The following is a 22081-nucleotide window of genomic DNA, read 5'->3' as shown; positions in this document are numbered from 1 at the left end:
ACCGTGTCTTTGCTGTGCGGGCCGATAGCATGTAATGATCTCCCACGAGCAGTTTTGAACAGTAAGAGTAAGATAATCTTTAGAAAAAAATACTAAAAATGCATTTGCTAGTCCCCAATTTTCTTTTCCGTTATATAATCACAGTGAAGCGCCCTTGACGTAGTATTGTACAAAAATTGCTCTTTATAAATTTTATAAAATTATTATTTTTATTTACATTTTATAAAGCTGAAATATTCGATAAGTATCGTGGTTACTCCAATATATACAAATACTTTTCGTAACTTAAATAAAAGCATTTTCTTTAATTTAACACTTATTGTATTATGCAAAAATTAAGATTTCTTGCTCGAAGATGAGATCAGAAGAGATTTTTAATGATCATGATTTTGATTTTTTCCTTAATTAATCAACCAGTTACCTCCTCTGAATCGTTTGTTTTTTTTTATTATTCTTTTGTCCGCCATGGAAACTATTAAATTTCAGGTTCCTCTAAATAAATACCGTTTTGCGATTTTTCAATTTAATATTAATTCAATTATCCCTGGAATGGTACCTGAAAAGCAGCACCTTGCTTTCACGTAACGATCAGGATAACACTGCGTCGATTTTTTAAGCAGTGCTATATTCATTGGTTGCAGATAAGGGTTTGAAGGGGCGAAAAGGCAATGAAGTATATAATTTTTAATTTGAAGAACCCGCCATCGAAAAATATTTTGATTTTATTTTTTCTCACTTGCAATACTAAACTATTGCGAGGGAAAATGTGACATATGCGAACAATAAGCAACCAACAGTAACTGTCAAATCTAATTCGGTTCACCGGTATTGTAAGTAAAATCCGTGCCGACATCGATCTGTTTTGTTTTGCTCTGCGTCGCAATGGCTGATATTAAACAATTATTAATCAGTGGGATTCGAAGTTTTGGTCCTGATGAAAATGACAAGCAGTTAATTATTTTCAAAAGGCCGCTAACACTAATTTTAGGCGAGAATGGTTGCGGAAAAACAACAATAATAGAATCATTGAAGTACGCACTATGCGGCGAATTACCACCAAATTGCGAAAGGGGCCAAAGCTTCGTGCACGACCCTAAAGTTAATAAGAGCAGTGAAGTCCTGGGACAAATTCGTCTTATGGTAAATATTGAAAATACTTGTCAATAAAATAATTAAATATCCACAAACCTTCATACAGGTTTTGACCATCATTCTTCTTGCAGTTCGATAGTCCAAATGGCACGCATTATTTGATAGCGCGATCTATGCAAGCTCAATTAAAACAAAAGAAGATGGAATTCAAATCGATTGATTCAACTATTAAAATAATCGACAATCAAGAGAAACCAATAGAAATAAGTGGTCGCTGTGGACAGACAGATGCAACAATTGCTAGCATTTTAGGTAATTTTAATCCATAAATAGCATATCTAAATAAAACTTGTTGAATTATTTTATTATGTCTAATGTGTTGGTACATTACAGGAGTTTCAAAAGCGATTCTGAATAATGTAATATTCTGTCATCAAGAGGACTCCAACTGGCCACTAGAAGAAGGAAAGAAATTAAAAGAAAGATTTGACGCCATATTTGATGCCACAAAATATAACAAATGTTTTGAAAGCATCAGGAAAATGAGGAAACAGTTTGCCATAGATATAAAAACATTGGGTAAGTTCTCCGTAAGATTATTTATTAAGCTACTATTAATAAATTCAAAAAATCTTTACTTTCAATTAGACTGCATAATCTTTTGTTGTTTGCATACTTTCGCTCTCCATGTTTTTTTTTCCTTAGAGACCCACTGGTTAGTGAGATCTTTTCTTTCAAATTAAATCCCTGAAAGATAACTAAAATAAACTTTTACGTTATTTTTTATTAACACTGTTTGCGGGCAGTTTTTAAATCCACTCCGACCCTAATGATACTTGGACAGTTTGCACCCCGGCCCTCAGTATACTAATCACAAGTAACCGCAAACCCAATTTCAATCTGTACTAGGTTTTTTGGCATCTCTTGTGCTCTACCAAAAGTCAGCAAAAAAATCCTTACAAGCGTCTACTGCAGTATGTAAAAGACGCTTTTAAGCGTTTCTCGCAAACAATGTTGTCATTTGCGGGATATTTTTCATCAACACCGATCCTAATTATACTCAGACAGTCTGCAACCCGACCCTCAGTATACTAATCACAAGAAACCGCAAACCCAATTTCGATCTGTACTAGGTTTTTTGGCATCTCTTGTGCTCTACCAAAAGTCAGCGTATAAAATCCTTACAAGCGTCTTCTGCAGTATGTTATAGGCGCTTTTAAGCAAACAATATGTTAATTTGGCTTTAACTTTATGGAATAACTTGATTTAAATATAAAAGTAAAACACTAGATAAGACCACTTATGAGTTTATTAATGTAAACAAGACTAGTTTTGTAAACTACAGATATTCTCATCAATAGGTGAAAACGCAAACAAGCAATAATTATTAAGGAACTGATAGAAGTAGGTGAGGTATAATATAGTATAATAACTGTAGGGTTAATAGTTCCATGTTCCCATTAAACCAAGTCTCACCCCTTGACTCTTTACTGCTTGGTTTGTATTTTCATCCATTGATTAGATTATCTATAGTTCTCGAAACTAGTCATGTTCACATCAGTAAACTCGAACGTGGTCTAATTATTATATTAACACATTAAGAACGGGTGTTTTTTACGCCTGCAGACTGCTGGCAAAGGGATTTGATAATTATGTACATTTAGTTAAAACCTAAAGAGACTGGTACATAATATTCATACAAAAACATTAAATATGTAATTCCTTCTATTCTGAATTTGAAATGAGGCCGGCGCTGAAAGTAAAAATACCCTTCCCGTCCTTAAACATCAATGGACCGAACGGGTAGAAATAAATACCTTTCCCGTCTATAGTGTGTTAAAATTGTTTTATTTTTATATTTAAACTTTGATGTTGATGAAACTACAAACAATTTTGTTAAATTTCAGAATTGAATGTAAAGTATGCTCTGGAGAAGAAACAAGATTTCGACGTTAAAAAACTGAAGATCGTCTCTGAAGAAGAGAAAATAAATGAGGCGATTACTAAAAAAGAAAATTTTGCTACTAAAATGGTCCCCATACAGAAGAGACTGCAAGAAATCAATGAAATTGAGAATAATATTATGGAATACAAATCCAAAAAGGAATTGGCTAAACAAAAGTAATATTTAGTACCTTTTTTCATTATAATATGTATTCTGTGGATTCTAAGATTACTAAAACTGTTTGTTACCTGAAACAAACTTACCCGTAAGAAAAAACAAATATTATCTGAAGGCTCCTCTTCCATGAAAATATCAGATGCTTAAATGTGGTCAAACTTCGAAAGCATCAGAATCAGAAAAATAAATTAGTTTCAATAAATTTAGAACAGTTTCCTGCAAGATAAACTTGCAGCTTAGAATTGCCGCAACTATAAAAATCCAAGTGAATTTTTGTACTGAAACTACAAAATTACCCGACTGCGGTACCAACCTGCCTTGAAATGCTGGTTTTTGCAAATATACAACGGACGTAGATGTGAATTATACTTCATCATTTATGATTTCTGTTGCAGGCTGGATGATGTCATTATGCAAGAAGGACATCTAAAATTGACCATAAAGAGTATGTACAACGGTACAGACCAGGCACTTGAACAGGATATAAGTATGTGCTCAAATTGTTAAACTTAATTTGCTTACGTTTCAATTCCTTATAATAAAAATATAATATTGGCTCATTCGCCATTCAAAAGTATGATTTGTTTTTTTTTTTTGATGTCTAGGGATCTTGCATCCCTTATGTCACTGCGACCATATTAGGTCTATTGTGACCTCCCTCTGTATTACAGCTCACTGCCAAGACCTACATGAGTCATGTAACTCTAGACCTGTCTTGGTGGTAGGAGCTTCACCTTCTCGGAGTCCAGTAGAGGTCCTCCAAGGATGTGACTTCGTTTGTGAGCGAGTGCGTCACAATTGTAGAAAAAGTAGATTGGCGTTTTGTTATCCTCCATACAAAATCCGCATACTGAGGAGTCAAGAAGCCCAATTTTTGTCATGTGTTTGTTTCTTCAGTCTGCAGTGTCCTATCAAGGTCCTGGTTAGGATCCTTATTTGTTGTTTGTATGATTTGGTTACAAGCCCTTTTAATGCCACATGCTTGCAGGAGAGTTTCATGCCAACATCACGCAAAAACAGACATCGGTCTCCACATTAGTGGTCAAATTAGCCGCTTTGAAAACGGAAGAGTCTGTCAAAATGCAAGAACTGGAAAGTATGGAGAGTAAGAGGACAGAACTCATTACTCTGGAGGGAAACTACCAGGAGAAAGTCTACGAAAGGAATGTGCAACTCCTCAAGACCTGTGAATTGGCAGGTATATACTATTACTTACTTACTTATAACCCTTATCCACACCCGATGGTGCATAGGGCACTGCATCATATAAACGCATCTTGTCATTACTTACATGAAGGCAAGGTGATCACTCTTGCGCTTCAGGAACCAGTCCAGGGTAATATTAAATAAATATTACCGTGTAAAATCACTAATATTTATTTTCATCCCCCCTGGGAATCGAACCCAGGACCTCCAGTACGGTAGCTAAACACGCTGACCATTACACCACTGAGGCGGACATATACTGTTATACACCCCAAATATTTGCAGCTTTATACATTTTCTTTCAATATTGGCCCACCTGATATACTTTAAAACAAGGATTTCTTTTAGTAATATCATTTATTTATTTTAAATAATTGATAATTTGCAAGATAATTTTTTAAAAGAAAAAATATATTGTAACCTTGATCTATATAGATAGAAGCTGTTTCCTTTGAATCTTGTCTACAATATAATTAAATTATAATGAGATACATAATAACTTTAAAACAAACTTATTTTGTAAGTTATAACATAATTTTAGATTTTCTGAATCTTCTGACCCTTATCCGCACCCTAATGGTGCATAGGGCTCTGCATCGTATAGAAGCAGTGTTATCTTGATCATCAAATTCTCGAAGGAAAGGTGATCAGCCTTCCGCTTCAAGTACCAGTCCAGGGTCATATTAAGTAAATATTAGACTGAAAAATCACTAATATTTATTTTGACCCTCTTGGGAATCGAACCCGGGACCTCCAGCATGGTAGCCTAGCGCGCTAACCACTACACTATGGAGACGGACGGGCAGATTTTCTGAATAGAATTTCAAAATCTGTATAGATCAGGGTTGGCCAAAGCATCGACTGCGTAACTATTTCTAGTCATCCGCCTGTCTGATAAGTGCAATATGAAAAGCTTGCGTAAAATATCCAATATCATGTTTCTGGCGCGTCCTCTGATTCAAAAATAATGGTTTAAATGTACTTACATTAATATTATGAAAATAACAACTTATTATTTCAATTATACGTAATTAGTTTGTGAGAATAAATTATTACTTTTATATGTGTACCAGTATTATCTATGTTTATTTTTAATTTAAACTTATTTTTTGTTTTAAATTACCGCTTAGGATTAGAGATGTGACTAATAGATAACTGTTACTTTTCAGTTACCCAATTGGGATGGTATCAATTTTTCTTAGTTTAAATTTTTTAACAGCTTAATTTTTTTAATGTCAAATTCTCCATATATTAGAAGCTAGAAAAACTCAATACGCCACAATTTTGTGCACTGATTGGCGCGATGAGCTTTAAATGATCGAATCCAAAAACATAAATATTGGCTTCTTTTAAGGAGTAATTATTAAATAGGTTTTTTTTTATTTGATCGCCCATCTTTAAAAACGATATTGGTAGAGTAAAGGTCGCTCGCGGTGATCAAAAATTTGTCTACCCCTGCTATAGATAGACATACATTAATACATAAATCGGTGGTGTAAAGGCAAAGGGGTAAATCTGTCAAATTTTTCATTTTCCAAGTTTCAAAATGTCTAAAATAGTGTATTCCATAATCTGGCAAAAGGATATAGCTGTAGTTGCAATACTCATTTAAATTTTTTTAAAGATATGTACGTATAAAAATACATAAAACAAATAAGTAATTTAATTTCACAAGTTTGTTTTTGCTCTCCTGTAAAATTTGGTCTGACAGATATACCCCTTTGCCTTTACACTACCAAAATGTAAACACCTGCAAAATTAGTCTTCCACCTCTAAATCTCTACTAACACCAAGAGCCAATTAATGTACTATCCAAACTATTTGATGAGACTTAAGAGAGATTTGTCAGTAGCACATCTTATATAATAAGAGAAAAATTCCAATTTTACATTACTTTTCATATTATCAGTATTTTGTTTATCATTTCAGGAATTGAGTTCACGGGAGATATCAATGTTGCAACTGAACCTCCGAGGCTTATGAATCTTGTCGAAAGAAAGAAAACCGCCCTAGCTAATAAATTAAAAGAAGATAAAGAACAATATTTCGTAGAAGAGAGAAACTTACAGACCAATATTGACAGCTGCAGAGATGCGCTGGTATGTGGATTAATCATTATTCTTTTGCCAACCTTAAATTTTTGTTTGGTACTAGGCACATTTAACTTAATTCATCATATTTACCCTTACGGTGCTGAAAACTCCGCGTGCAATGGTGATGTATTTTGTACACCATATGAAAATGTGATTTAAAAATTGGAAAATGTGATTATTTTTAAATGTTGCTTTTATTGACCATAGTTGGAGTTGAAATATCAATTTTGTAATGTTAGCTCTGGTAAGTATCTGAAAACAACAAAGAAAAAAAGCCGCCATAATTGGCGTAGCGACACAACCACCCCGAAGGACGACTTGCGCGCTTCTAAAAGGAGATTGGTGGAAACATTGTGAACCCGCGTACGCAAAGCATGGCACCCATGCACACACTGAGAAAGTTTGTGTATTGGTGATTCTATCCCCGATTCCTTTACAATTTATTTACTTCCGTGGCTGCAATACATAACATGAAAATTTTAAGCATGCATCTATTTTATTTTATATAGATATTCTTGTTATTAGAGTTGAATTGTAGTAAATACATATCACCAGGAAGAAAAGGTTAAAAATGAGCAGTACACATGTCCACCGATGACCCAATTGTTCGCAGAACTTTTTCATCGTGATTCTTGTGACCCACCCAGTGTTAAACTTGTTAACCTCTGATTATTCTCCATTAAGTCTTTATTATACCACACCACGCTGAAGGATGGCAATCATCATGGCAATTTTCGCTTTATCTACAGCCCCTCTATACAGCGACTCAGTGTTATAATAATACATCTCCTTACTGTGCTGCATTAATCTTTGACTTCGCCTTGTAATCTAATATTTATAACTTCTTATTTCTCTTACCTCATAAAACGACCAAAGTACTTTTAACTCTTCTATCAACAATGGAACCATTTCTTTGCTCAACAGGCTCGACATAAACAAAAAATCATCTGCAGGCAACAAGAACACGATGAACTAAATCAGAAATTGCAGAATTTGAAGAGAAATATCTTAGCGGCCAATAAGTCCAGAGAGAAGCTCGATAGTATTCAAAGGGATTTGTCAGAATCGGAAAGGTTTGTAAGGAGATATTGAAATAATATTTACTAACATACTATTCACAAGTAAGAAATTACATTTTGACATCTCAACATAGATTAAGAAAAATAAGTCTGGATATTTTACAGGGCTTATATCATAAGCAGGTTGAGTGATCACTTTACACACATGTAACATTCACCATTCTACCCATGATTGACGACCGCACTACTCAATTTTTGGAACTCGTACATATATCATCAATCTCATGACGCTACATTATTGAGTTCACAACAGCCATTTTTGGTTGGATTGGGAAAGCTTTTATTTAGCAGGGACTGTTTTATTTAGATGTATGCAAGATCCGAACCTCAGATCATTTTACATACTGGGAGACGCCTGAAAACATGATTTTTAATTTTTATACAGCTTATATGTAATTTGTCCAGTTATTTTATATGTGTTCAAATAAACCTTATCTGGTCGCAACAGGTTACAGACCCTTCATAAGATGCAGAATTTATAAAATTATGTATTACTTTTAATACCCATAGGGCGGAAATGTAATGAGTAATGTATTTTACTTATTTTTTTTTACAAAAATGTTAATAAAATTAGTAAATGGTTATATAAGTGGTTACTTACCAAGATTTTTATGTCTACCGGTTTCGAGACGTACCCGTCTCTTCGTCAGGACAATCACTAACACAGCATGCAAACAATACTACCCTTCACCACCATAGCACCATTTACACACTCAAAACTACACAAAATGTCTAACACATGCGATTTTTGGTCGACCCGAAGACCAACATGCACTATAGTTTTCAATACAGACATGCGTTACGAGCCGAGGTTAAACGTGCGATAGATAAAAAAATAAAAGGTGCGATAGATAAATGTTTTAAATATTAATAATATTGAGAATAATGTATTTTATGTTATTGCAGAACTGTGCAAAATATTTTGGAAGAATGTGATACTGCAGATTTGCAAGAGAATATCAACAATGATGAGATGGTTATATCCGCTCTTGAAAAAGAGCTAGAGGATTTGGACAATATGGTACGTTACATTTTGATTCACATTCCTATAGAAATTTCTGGTTCAATGGAACCACTATATTTATTAGACACTGATATTTGTCGAGTAGAAATGAAGTTAACCTTTCCGGGAGTACAATAATTGATGTCCGACTTTCTCTGGGAGTGGATTCTTTTTACATGAAAAAAATTCATAAAATCTATGTAATATGAAGATAAAAATTATGTAAAAATAAAACTTAACATGTCTAGGTTTTATTTTCTGACAAAACTACAAACAAATATCCACAGATGTCATTGCCATACAAGTTACATCATAACAACTGACTTCCCGATTACCTTTTTTAGGAAAATGTGCACCGACGTTCATTTACTTCCATACTCCCGAAAAGGTTAAGAATTGTTTTTTTGTCAATTTATAACTTACCTATAAAATTTTCTTAAACTTATATTTCATTTTATTAATTAGAAGCATTTACTTTCACCATTCAATATTAAAAATGATATATGATTCTTCTTCTTCTAACCCTAATCTGCACCCCAATGGTGCATAGGGCTTAACACAGTAAGGAAAGGTGATCAGCCTTCTGCTTCAGGCACCAGTCCAGGGTAATATTGAATAAATATTAGAGTGAAAAAAATCACTTATATTTATTTGACCCCCTTGGGAATCGAACCCGGGATCTCCAGAACGGAAAGTATTTTAAACTGTTGTATTTTCTTTTACTTTTTTCAGATATCAAAAATGCAAACCCAGCAGACGAAACTAATGGAATTAAACTTACAAAAGGACACCTTGGCGCAGAAAGAAAAAACAGCCACTCGTTTCAAGAACAAGAACCGAGATACAATGATGGAAGTCACCGGAAGAGTGCCAGACAGAAATTTCAAAGAGACATTTCTCAAGTGCCAACAAGATCTTAAAAATGAAGTTGCTAATTTGAATAAAAGTCTTAAGTTGAAACAACACGAGGTAAGAAGTATTTCAGTCTGCGGAGTGTACAGTTTTGGTATAAAATATGTATAATTTGTTTAAAAGCCAACCAGGAATTTAGCAGACTGTTCTGATGACATTACATTTGTTTTTTATACTGGCAACATAATGTAAAATAATTATTTTTAATTTTTAAAGCGATCATCGTGTTTCAAATCATTGGTGTCGTTTACACTGTGTAATTGACATTTTTTGTTAATTTTTTTTATACTTTCATTTCTCATTCATTAATTTCATTTTCATTCAAACCCTTATCCGCACCCCAATGGTGCATAGGGCGCTGCATCATATAAACGCAGTGTTATCTTGATCGTTAACACATGAAGGAAAGGTGATCAGCCCTCCGCTTCCGGTACCAGTCCAAGGGGGGGTCAAATAAATATAAGAGTGAAAAAATCACTTATATTTATTTGACCCCTCCTGGGAATCGAACCCGGGACCTCCAGAACGGTAGCCGAGCGTGCTGACCATTACGCTACGGGGGTACTAACGGTTCATTTACAACCATTTTTTTTATATGACTAATATGTAAAAGAGTTATAGATCATTTATATAGTGACTTATTTGTTGAAACTTTGAAGATGATGATACATTTTATATAAAACATGCAACTACTCAAGAACAAATATTATAATTGTGTCTCTCTCACTCTCGAACATAAGTACTCAAGTTGCTATTGCTATATGCATTGTGAGGGTGATGCAGATATATTTTGTTTTATTACGGAGACTGACAAGATTTTGATTTTGTCATGTAAAAAAGTTGCGAAAGGGTTTTTTTGTTATTATTTTTTTCTACAAATACCAAAAGTATGAAGAATAAGGTATATTTTCGGCAAAAAATCATTGATATCTGAAGAAATTGAGGTTAGAATCCGGAGTTCCACTTTGTACCAGGCAAAAAATTGTACTGGATGTTTATCTTCTTTGTCCCTAAGATACTTATGTTGACTTGGTTTAGAGACATCTATAGGCGATCCGCCTTCATGCATTATGTGTTGCCAGCTGTCATATGAGTAGGCACTATACTGCATTCTCTTCAACATTAATTAAATGAAGGCGACATTTTTTATTTCAGAATAGATTTAAATTTAGAATAAATAGTGAAAACATTTTGTTTTATTTACTGATCCATCATGCATTATGTGTTGCCAGCTATCAGGTGTGTAGGCACCATACCGCATTTTCTTCTAATTAAATGAAGGCGACATTTGTTTTTCAGATTAAATTTAAATTTGGAATAACTAGTGAAAACATTTTGTTTTATTTACAGATCACTACATTGGAATCGAAAAGGACACACCAAAAGGAAGAGTTGGTTAAGAAAAATAATGAAGTTACTTTAGCGGCAGAGGAACTGTATAAATACTGCGGGAAACTGACCCTCGAAGAGAAACTCGCCAAATTAAATGCGGAAATCGGTGTTTTACAGGTTAAATTTATTTTTGGTCCTAGAATCGGTCAAAAAGTTACTATACCAAAATCTATATAAATAAACATCTGCATGTTCATATGTTCAAAATCTTAAAACTCTTGATTACTTTTTAATAAGTTGCTGTGGCTCTTTCTGGTGAATGGAAAAGAAAAAAAAACAGAATGCACTCATTCATAAAATGTTTATTTTCACAATGTTTCCGAAGCAATGAAAATAAAGTGAATCTAATACTAATAAATAATAATGAAATTGTAAATATTGAAAATGCTTGGTGACAGTGGCTCTGTCGATAGTATTTTATGAGTCGTTCAACAGATTGCACTGCCATTGCTGTCAAGAAAACTGTGTAACCCATTCAAGGTATTTAAAATATGTGCATAGCAATCGGTGAATATCTTGAGAAGATTTGGTATTTTTGACAGGCTAATATTTACATTTTAATTTACATAGATAAAAACACATGCTTATTTCAATGCAATGTTGTGTCAAAATATCAAATAAATAGTTGAATATCTTGAAAGATTTGAGATTTTGAACAAAGAAATATTTACATTTTTATTTATAGGTTAAATTACTGTCGTAATTCTGTTAGTTTGATATAAAAAAAAACTATTTTTTAGGATCAAAAAATTGAAGTGTCCTCTTTTGAATTTGTCACAAGGAAATTTGTGGAAAAGTTGAAGGAGCAAACTCCCTGCTGTCCACTGTGCCACCGAGGCTTTGAGAGCCAACAAGAGGTAACTCCTAAGTGGAGATAATTCAGATTTGTTAACAAGTATTTGGACACACTCAAAATGTTATTTTTGTATCTATTTAAAATTTCAACGTTCATATTTTAGATATCGGATTTAATATCCGAGCTCGGTGACAAGGTCCGCAACATCCCGAAGAACTTGGACTCCGTGGCCACCAGCCTCTCGCGCCATCTGGAGACCCGGGACCAGCTGGTCAGCATGGGACCCCTGGACAAAAGGCTCAAGACGCTCAAGAACCAAGAAATACCCGCCATCGAAAAGGACCTTGATAAAACAGAAAAGGTTTTTATGATTGACTGCTTTTTTATTTTTTTAATAAAAAAAATATATTTGTGTTTTTATAATTTACACAAATATTTCAGTTTCAAACTATTTCTGTGAGCCTAAGCGGCTCACATTAGAAATAGGTATCAAATTGTGGTAGAGTGGGTTCGAACCGAGAAACTCTGACTTAAGAGTCCGCAACACTAACCATGGGACCACACCCGACACATAACTGTAACGGAGTTTTTCGAATCGCCCTACTTTTTGAATATTCCATATCTGTATTATCTGTATTGTCTGCCTCTGTATGACTGATAATGATCATTTAAGCCAGCCAAATGCCAGGTCCTAAGCCTTGGGATGATCAGACTTCCATCTTCTTTCATAAAAAAACGATAGACGTTTCATCTCAACTTGAGACACCTATAATAAGGTTTCTATACTTTCCTGTCTTCTTCTGACACTTATCCCATGTAATTGTGCATAGGGCGTTATGTCAAATTGATGCAATGTTAATTTGATGTCAAATTCATCAGTCTTGCCCTTTTTGCTTTATTTTTTAAAGAAATTAATCGAAAATGTTAAAAATATGTGAAAATATGTTCAAAATGAAGGCCAATTCAATTTAATAATTTAGGATCTCCAAGATGCACACGACTCGGTGGATGAGCTGCAGATGTCTCTGTCGGAGCCGGAGCGCAAGTTGGAGTCTGTGGCGGCCATGCTACCCGACATGTCCATACTGGACCAGGCCACGCAAGAAATACTCACCTTAACAAAAGTGGTTTGTACTCTTTCTTTCTACATAATACAAATGAATCACCTTTCATGATATCCTAAAACCATCAATAAAATTGTAATCTTTACATAAATGCGACCAATCAATCGTTTACAGAGCCGTTCAAAGTGATTGTCATTTGCCGCTTATCATTTGATGAATAATAAGAAATTTGAGTGATGATTTTGAGTATATAGTGACAAGTTCATTGACCGTCAATGTAGCATTTTAAAACCATAGTAGTTTTCATGTGCCGTAGTATTTTAGCAATGAAAAAATGTATTATATTTTGATGTGGTTTTTGTAAAATCAAAACATTTTTAATAAATACACGACATTTAACTTAAAATAAAGTTTTTGTGACGTCATCGTAATGGCGCTTTAAAAGAAAACCCATGAAATAAAACATCGATAATTTTTATTCAAAACATTTTTACTGGTGTTAATATTTATTTTATCCAAAAAAAATGTGTTGCTTATAGCATTGATTATGATATAAAATTATTAAAAAAAAGTTAAAAAAATAAATTGAAAAAAAACTCACTCTCCAGATACAGTTTTGTCCACAGAAACTCCTCGGCTGTCTAAACTCAAAACACAGTAAGGGACATTTTTTTAGCAGTACGTTTTTTTTGCATTTTTGGACTAAGTAGATTCTAATTAGTCCAAAAATGAAAAAAAATCATACTACAAAAAAAATGTCCCTTACTGTGTTTTATGTTTGGACAGCCGTCCCGTGCTCGTATATGTGTTTCATTTATTCAAAAGGTGTTAAATTTAAAAAAAATCTGATATCTCAAGGTAAATGAAAAAGAATATGGAAGTCTGGGCGTTTACAGGACTTAGACCTTACACCTTGTCATAGGCTTGGTTAACCAAGCCAATGACAGTTTGTAAGTCCTGTTAATGCCCAGACTTCCATATTCTTCTTCATCTTTATTGAGATGTAAAAATAACTCCTAAGTGAAGGTAATCCAGATTTGTGAAGTATTTGGACACACATTGCTATTAAATTTATTTTCTTGTATCCTTTCAGAATGAAAATTCTTGTAAAATAATTTTAATATGACTTTGTTCATTTTGGTTATCCCAGATCGCGAAGCTAGAGGCGCAGATGGACAGCGGAGAGTTTGCCTTGAGCCTAGAAGAGGCGTCAGTGAAGCAGGGCAAGAACAGGCAGGAAACCAACCGCCTGAGAGCCACCATCAAGACCAACCAGACTAAGCTCAACGCCCACAATCAGAAGTTGCAGAAGGCCAGGAATGCGCACAACCAACTGAAGGAAGAGTCCCTAAGAATTCAGGCCAAGGTATTTTACTTTATCAAACTATTAATCAACATCGCAGGAAACCAATCCCTTTTAGACACACCATAAGGCCTACACCAAGCAGAAGAAGAAGAAGAAGAAATAACATAGCAATACGCCTATGATTTCTTACCCCGACCACCTTTCTTAAAACCGATTTCGCTCACTCCTTTCAACAACGTCATATATCAAAAATCGACGATTTTCAGTTGTGCATGTTTTCGGGATGCTCAGAAAATGGACTATATATATATATATTTTGTCCGCCTCCGTAGTGTAATGGTCAGCACGCTCGGCTACCGTTATGGAGGTCCCGGGTTCGATTCCCAAGGGGGGTAAAATAAATATAAGTGATTTTTTCACTGTAATATTTATTCAATATTATTACCCTGGACTGGTATCTGAAGCGGAGGGCTGATCACCTTTCCTTCATGTGTAAACGATCAAGATAACACTGCGTTTATATGACGCAGTGCCCTATGCATCATTGGGGTGCGGATAAGGGTTTTATTATTATTATTATATATATATATATATATATATATATATCCCAGCAAAACCAGCATATTTTTAACTTAATATTTACCCGCTACAGGGCAGAAAGTGTTGTTTTTGCATTTTGAAGAAAAGGTATTGTTTTATTATTTTTTTTTTAATGCATTAAATATTTTTCAAATGGAGAAAAAACATTCAGGTTTTACCTACAAAGATTTGTTGCACTGTAAAAAGTTAATAAGTGGCTTTATATTTATTTTCCCTACATTTTATTAAATTTTTAAACTTCAAAAACGATCTCCTGAAAAATCAAATATGACGTTGTTGAATGGAGTGAGCGAGTTAACCATTTAAACATTTTTTATATAATATCCTGAATAGTTTTTTTTTATGTAACTATGTTTAAAATCACTACAGTATAACCTCGTTAATTCAAAATTCAACCGATCTAAACTTGTAAATATACATATTTACAATTTTTTTAAACGAGACGGAGGAAAACTTGGTATGATCAAATATTTGAAATACTTGATCATACCACGGGAGTGGTTAGGTTAGAAGATGGTATTATTGGCGGATATGTATGAGGAGACACATGATTGTTGAAGATATGAATATTGTTTACAAAGACAGAGTAGTAGTGTGGCGTTCTATTCCCCCTGCCTACTACCCCTTCGGGGAGCAGCATCATGGTTGGTTTTTGGATTTATATTACGATCTTTTATGTATAGTATGGTGCGTGTTTGTGTGTGCGTGTGTAGGTATGTGTATATTAAAATGATACTCAGCAATGTTTCCAAAGTAATCAGTATTTTAGTTTAAAAAATAACAAAACCAGTAAAAAAAGATCTTTTCTTGGTTTTCAACAGGTTTTTACGCTTAAATTTGTGGATACTATTGATTAAAGATGGCGTTATTGGCAAGGCAACCCAAGGTATTTGGAGCATTTGGCACCAACATCACATCGCAAATATTAAAATTTTTCACTCCTCTGATTCGTAAATGGTCAACGTCTCACAAACATAGAGAAATCCTAAACTTTTACCAAACAATTTGGTGATTGTGGATTGCATACCTGATATATTAAAATATTTCCAGATACAAGAAGTGTGCGCCCTGCAAGCGCAACAAGAAACTTGTGAAAAGGATAAACTGAAGGCCAAACATGATTTAGAATCGTTTGCTGAACTATCGGAAATGCTTCAATCTGAATTGAATGTTGCGGAGGATAACAAGAAAACCACTGTTGAAAAACAAAGGTAAGTAAGTCATCACGGTTGAACCGAACAATCATGATATATACTTAATAAATCTTCTTCTACTGATCCTCATCCACACCCAATGGTGCATAGAACACCGCATCACATAGACACAGTGATCTTGATTATGTGAAGGCAAAGTGGATCAGTCCACTGTAATTAAATAAGTATTAAAATTTAAAATCACTCCTCCAACACAGAAGCCAAATGGGCTAACCTCTACATTACGAAGGTAGACTACTAAATGGATTTTTAATACATAGTTACATATGTTGCGATGTCCTTAAATATTTATTTACAGTAAAGAACCTTCTAAACTTAGGTTTGTATTTTGTTTCTACTTTGTGACAATTTCTATGTAATTACCATAGACTATTTTGCATGTTGTTTGGGGAAACAAAGCACTACACTAGCAAATTAGGTCATTTTTGTATTAAGAAACTACATATGCCACTGGCTATATTTATTACCATTATCATAAATTAATTATACTTTTCTATTTTTTATTTAAGTTTTACTTGGTAAATACCACTATTTCTTAAAATCTACCGTGACATGTGTTTCTATGCATTCCGCTTCATTTTCAAATACCGTATGCTGAAAATGATGCGGAATGCATCGAAACACGTATCACGATATATTTGAATAGAAAGTGGTAATAACGAAATAAAACTTAAATTAAAAATGGATACATTTTACCACAAAGTGACTGCCGAATCAATTAATGAAATTATACTTTTTTAAATAGATTACAGGAAGAAATAAAACAAACAGAACTACACACACTCGAAAAAAGTTGTAACACCATTGCGGGTTACAATAAGGATATAAGAAAACACGAAGCCAAGAATATAAAAACAAAAATAGAAGAAATGACGGAACCGATGAACGCATTACGGCGCGCCCGAAACCAACTCAAGGAAGATATTCAGTCTCAATCCAGTCTTGCTGACAGCATCCGAGATGATATTTCCAACCAACAGGTCTGTGCAGCCTTTCTTAATAAATTTCCAATGAATTGCAAACAAAAGGAAATATTTTTTTTACGCTTAGAGTATCAGAAATGAAGACTCTAAGGAGCGTATTAGGCAAGAGTCTACGAGATAGAATAAGGTATACCAGGATAAAACAAATACACGAGATCGAAGGTGTCGTTCGGTGAAGACAACGAAGAAGGCAATGGTATGCACATTTGAGGAGAATGGACTAACCATCCAGACCATCCAGACCAGAATGAACCATCCAGACTTGCACCCCACATTGCACTGCATGGCCAACCCCAAGGTAGACGACTTCTGGGTAGATCACTGAAGAGGTAGATTGATTGCTGGGAACCGACATCACAGAAAGCTAATTCCTCTTAAAAACAGGCCACAAGGCCTACACCTTTTGGCCTACATCTTTTTAGAAGAAAGAAGAAGTAGAATTTTTGATGCACTTCAATATAAAATAACTCTAATGTCCTATTCAGACAAACTTGTTTTATAAAATTTTGCCATGAAACAATTTTCTAAACATATATTTTTAAGAAGGTCTTAATAGCGCTTTGAATTAAGGATATATTTTATATCTAGAAAATAAATTACCATTTTATAATTTAAATTTAACCGTTTTATATTTAGGTGCACAAAAGAGATTTAGATGACAATCTAAATTATAGAAAGCTTCAGAAAGAACTGATTCAGCTGAAGTTGGATATAAAGAACATCGACGAGAGGATTGGGGAGTTGAATTATGCAACTATTGCCACCGAAAGGCAAAAATTACTCAGAGCGCAGAATGACATCATTTCCGAGAAAGCCCAAACTGAAGGGGTGATAAAAAAATTACAGGTAGATACAACATTATCTTTTGGCATTATTCTAAAACTAATTACGAAAACTAGTGAAATACAAAAAATTTTAGACACACTCAAAATATTGTGATATAACTGGTCTTCTGATCTTCTATGTAGTTTGTAAAATAGTTATCTGCTATCAAAAAAACTTACTTAACTCAACCGTAGATGGTGCCGATTAGCTAGCAATTTGCAAGAAGGTGTCGATTAAACCATAAATATAACTTTTTTGAAAGTCTAATTTCTCGCTTGGAGTGAAAAATACTGGAAAAGAAAGTGAATACAACTGTTTTCACTGTGGAAGATCGATTGTTAATGGATCGAGTGATATTTCCGAGTAAAATTCCATCAAGATCTCTATTTGGGTTGGTTTGTCTTTGTGCCAGCAGCGTAATGATGTGTTTATTTTGCATTCAGGAATTTGTGAAAGAAGCAAAGGACGAACTACGCCAAGCCAAGTACAAGGATGTGTATGAGGACTATAAGAAGAAATTCTGCGAACTCGTTCTCATGAGGGCCTCCGATAAAGACTTGAAGGATTACTCTGTCGCTATGGACCTGTGTCTTATGAAGTTTCACAAGGAGAAAATGGCTAAAATCAACAATATTATCAGGTGTGCATCTTACCAGAGACTAATTTCACCTGTCTCTTTATTTTCATTACCATCTTTGAGAATTTTTTACATTTTCTCGGGCGCCGTAGTATAGTTAGCGTAGACGTTTGACTTCGACATTTGCATCGCGGGTTCGATTGGCGTGAGAGATTTATTTTCATTCATTCCAGAAATTCATTTTGTATTTAAGTTTTACTCGGTAAATACCACTATTCCTCAAAATCTATTCTGACATATTTCGATACATGCACCGTATGCGATGTTTGAAAATGATGCGGAATGCATGGAAACACGTGTCAACAGATTTTAAGAAATAGTGGTATTTACTAATTAAAACTTGAATCGATAATGGATAGATTTTACCACAAAGTGACTGAAAGAGTATAAGCCTAATCAATCAATAAAGAGATTCATTTTGGTTACTCCAAAGAGATTTATTTTCAATTGATCTTTTGTTTTGTTTGTGATAGATTTTTTGATATTTTACCTCTATATAAAATCTAAAATTTCGAAAAATACATATTATGTTTAAGTTTGTTGCCCTGATGTAGCACTTTCAAAATGGTGTTTCTAGTTTTTTTATTTTTAACTTTACATTGTTGATCTCGATTTCTATTGGATAACAGATAACGGATGGCGATACTCCTGCCTGCAGTATATGGCTAGATATAAAAATAAATAATACCTTTAATGTGTCACTATGACATCAATTCTTTTCTACTCGCACCACATCTGACTGCGGGTAATTTTGAATTTTGAATTTGCAGTACGTAATAAAATTGTAACAAATTCAATAGCATGCAACACAGAGAGCATGAAAACATTCAACCCTTCACCATTTTCTGCGACATCACCTTGACATTTCGCTCACTCCTTAAAGAACGTCAAAAAACTTGATTTTTCAGAAGAACGTTTTTAAAGTTTAAAAATATAATACAATCTATTAAAAATAAATATCAAGCCACTAATTGAACTTTTTACTGTGCAACAGATTTTTTTAGGTAAAACCTGAAGGTTTTTTCTCCATTTGAAAAATATTTTAAAAAATAATTAAACAATACCTTTTCTTCAAAATGCAAAAAAACAACACTTTCTGCCCTATAGCGGGTAAATATTAAGTTAAAAATATGCCGCTTTTGCTGGGATATAGTACATTTTCTGGGCATTCCGAAAACATTCACAACCGAAAATTGATTTATGACGATTTTTGATTTATGACGTTCTTGAAAGGAGTGAGCGATTTGTGGGCTATGGATTACTACTGTTACGAGTTACATACGGGGTTTCTAAGCCTATCATTCAGCAGGATAGTGTAAATACTGTCTAGATGGCACTGATTGATCCTAGGATAATGATTTTGTTTTTTTAGAGATATGTGGAGGAACATTTACAGAGGAAATGATATAGACTACATCGAAATCAAAACTGATGAGAATGCCGACACTGCTAGTGGAAACAAGAGAGTATATAATTACAGGTAACCTTCAAGTTACCTCACAAAAAAAAAACTTCAAGTTTACTTTAGCCTGTTTAAAAAAAAAATAGTGAAACTATTAGGCGGCGATTATATAATTGAATTGAGAGGGAAATTTCAATTTTATTAAGCACATTTTCTTACATGGGAGAGGAAAAGGGTATAACGTAGGAAAGAAAAAGAGAGATATACATTTCGAGGCTACGGGAGTGGACAAAAAAAACGCAGTGTTAACACAGCGTTAATACAAAACTATAGAATAAGATAGTGTCGTGCATGCGCGCGTTGTTGATGCATCAGACGCTATATATGGACACCTGAGCTACTAAACGTTGTATAAGTCATATTTCATGGTGAGATTATTTACATTTTTTGCATTATTAATATCAGTATTACCAATTGGACCACCAATTAATGACAGTGTAAATATAGAATAAATATATTTTTATGCAAATTTTGTACTGCTGTATTTCTTTAAAGAAATTATCTCTCTCTCTCTCTCTCTCTCTAATCTCAAGTGGTAAAAAATGAGAGTTTTATTTATAATTTGATCGTGTCTTACCACAAAGCGAATGCCGAAACAATAAATAACATATTGTTACATAGTTGAAACTTTCATGGATGGCATGTCTAATTTTTGTCTTCAGCTCAGAAATAGTTACGTTATTACAATTTCAGAGTGGTACAGAAGAGAAAGGATATAGAGATAGACATGAGAGGACGTTGCAGCGCCGGGCAGAAGGTCCTGGCTTGCCTTATCATCAGAATGGCCTTGGCGGAAACTTTCAGTAACAGGTATGTTTCATAATACCTAAGTTTATATCAGATTGGTTCCAAGTCTTTTTGGTTATTTTTTTAAAAGACTACGATCGGTAGCCTTCCAATTATTTATATTTATAGGGTGAATAATCCAGTGCCCGATATAATAAATGATAATAAATTGTCAGATTATGTTATTATTGAAATTCTATCATTTTTCAATATGCAAATAATATGTTCACACAATTCGGACAAGTGTTTTTTTACGCCTACAGACCACTGGTGACAGGATTTGATAATTGTTTAGACCTTAGCAAAGAGATTAGTACATAATATTAATATAAAAACATTAAATAATTCCTTCTTTTATGACTTTAAAATTAGGCCGGGGCAAAAGGTAAAAATACACTTCCCATCTTTAAGCACCAATCGACCGAATGAGTAAAAATACCTTTGCCGTCCTTATTCTGTTAAAAAATATGGAGTGTCCACTGTATTCCATAAATAAAGATAAAAAGATTGACTTAAAATATGTGTGTAATACATATATGGCCTGATTTCCAGATTTGGGGTCTTGGCTCTAGATGAACCCACTACAAATTTGGACAGAGAAAACGTCACGAGCTTATGTAACGCCCTCGGAGACATGGTGCTCACGAGGATGAAGCAGAAGAACTTCATGTTCATCATCATCACCCACGACGCCGAGTTTCTCACCTCCCTCGGCAGGATCGACAAGCTGACGCACTACTACAAAGTCACCAGGAACCAAGATGGCCGATCCAGGATCAACAGACTACCCATGGCCTAAAAACTCGTCAAATGAGGTTTGAAAATATGAATGAATCACTCAGAATATTGGTGACATACAAAACAATATCGGAGTGAAAGATGTTTATTTCTTGAATGTTTTTCGCAGATACTTTGTGGCGCATTTTATAAACTTTATAAAATAAGACTATTTTGTTTTAACCCATTTTTATTGGTACTTTTCTCCAACTGGTTTCGATAAGAACCTTGTCATCATCAGGATAAATCTTTTTTTTTAAATAAAGAGAAATGTGTTTATATATTTGTGTTTTTTATTATTTACAATGATATGTCAATTGAATACTATATCTGTGAGCCTAAGCGGCTCATTATTAGAAATAGGTGATCAAATTGTGATAGAGTGGGTTCGAACCGAGAAACTCTAAAGTCTGCGAAACTAAACACGTAACCACAACTCAACACTTGTACATGTTTAACCCTGATGATGAAAACATTCTTGTCAAAACCAGTTGGAGAAAAGTACCAATAAAAAGTACTTAAAAACAAAGTACTTTTATTTTATAAAGTTTGAAAGATGTTCAGGCTTTTGCTAACCCGTAATACCTAAATGTCAAATAATACAATAACTAGTCTACGGTCGAATCCATAAAAGTTATCGCGAGAAGTTATTTAGTGTGTTTATAATCCTTTTTATTACGATGATTTTTAGCATTATAACTATAAACAATTTTTATGTTTCTTATTGACATT

The 22081-nt window shown here is 33.9% G+C and overlaps 1 protein-coding gene across 1 annotated transcript; it reads left to right on the top strand.

Moving 5' to 3' along the window:
* Positions 1 to 766: 766 nt before the first annotated feature.
* On the top strand, positions 767 to 21513 carry rad50 (DNA repair protein rad50). The gene is made up of 22 exons (XM_088275218.1): positions 767 to 1140; positions 1224 to 1404; positions 1486 to 1671; positions 3000 to 3213; positions 3610 to 3701; positions 4203 to 4412; positions 6350 to 6519; positions 7438 to 7586; positions 8499 to 8613; positions 9328 to 9564; positions 10858 to 11016; positions 11640 to 11756; positions 11859 to 12056; positions 12676 to 12822; positions 13910 to 14125; positions 15716 to 15876; positions 16625 to 16859; positions 17499 to 17708; positions 18131 to 18327; positions 19697 to 19804; positions 20480 to 20596; positions 21125 to 21513. Exons 1-22 carry the CDS (start codon positions 883 to 885, stop codon positions 21369 to 21371), a joined length of 3924 nt encoding a protein of 1307 aa, XP_088131344.1. The 5' UTR covers positions 767 to 882; the 3' UTR covers positions 21372 to 21513.
* The last annotated feature ends 568 nt before the right edge of the window (positions 21514 to 22081 follow it).

The sequence above is a fragment of the Brachycentrus maculatus genome, unplaced genomic scaffold, assembly GCF_059751285.1.
Source record: "Brachycentrus maculatus isolate JH-2025_06_01 unplaced genomic scaffold, ASM5975128v1 h1tg000823l, whole genome shotgun sequence".
In the NCBI taxonomy this organism is placed as follows: Eukaryota; Metazoa; Arthropoda; class Insecta; order Trichoptera; family Brachycentridae; genus Brachycentrus; species Brachycentrus maculatus.
The sequence above is the reverse complement of the archived record's forward strand: the minus strand, read 5'-3'. Positions and strand labels throughout refer to the sequence as shown.

What these genes read in the sequence shown, in the direction of transcription:
- rad50 (XM_088275218.1), top strand. Translation starts at nt 883, where the DNA reads ATGGCTGATATTAAACAATTATTAATCAGTGGGATTCGAAGTTTTGGT. An exon ending in GGCACTTGAACAGGATATAA is followed by an intron (nt 3,702 to 4,202) that starts GTATGTGCTCAA and finishes ACATGCTTGCAG; the next exon opens with GAGAGTTTCATGCCAACATC. An exon ending in ACAGCTGCAGAGATGCGCTG is followed by an intron (nt 6,520 to 7,437) that starts GTATGTGGATTA and finishes TTTGCTCAACAG; the next exon opens with GCTCGACATAAACAAAAAAT.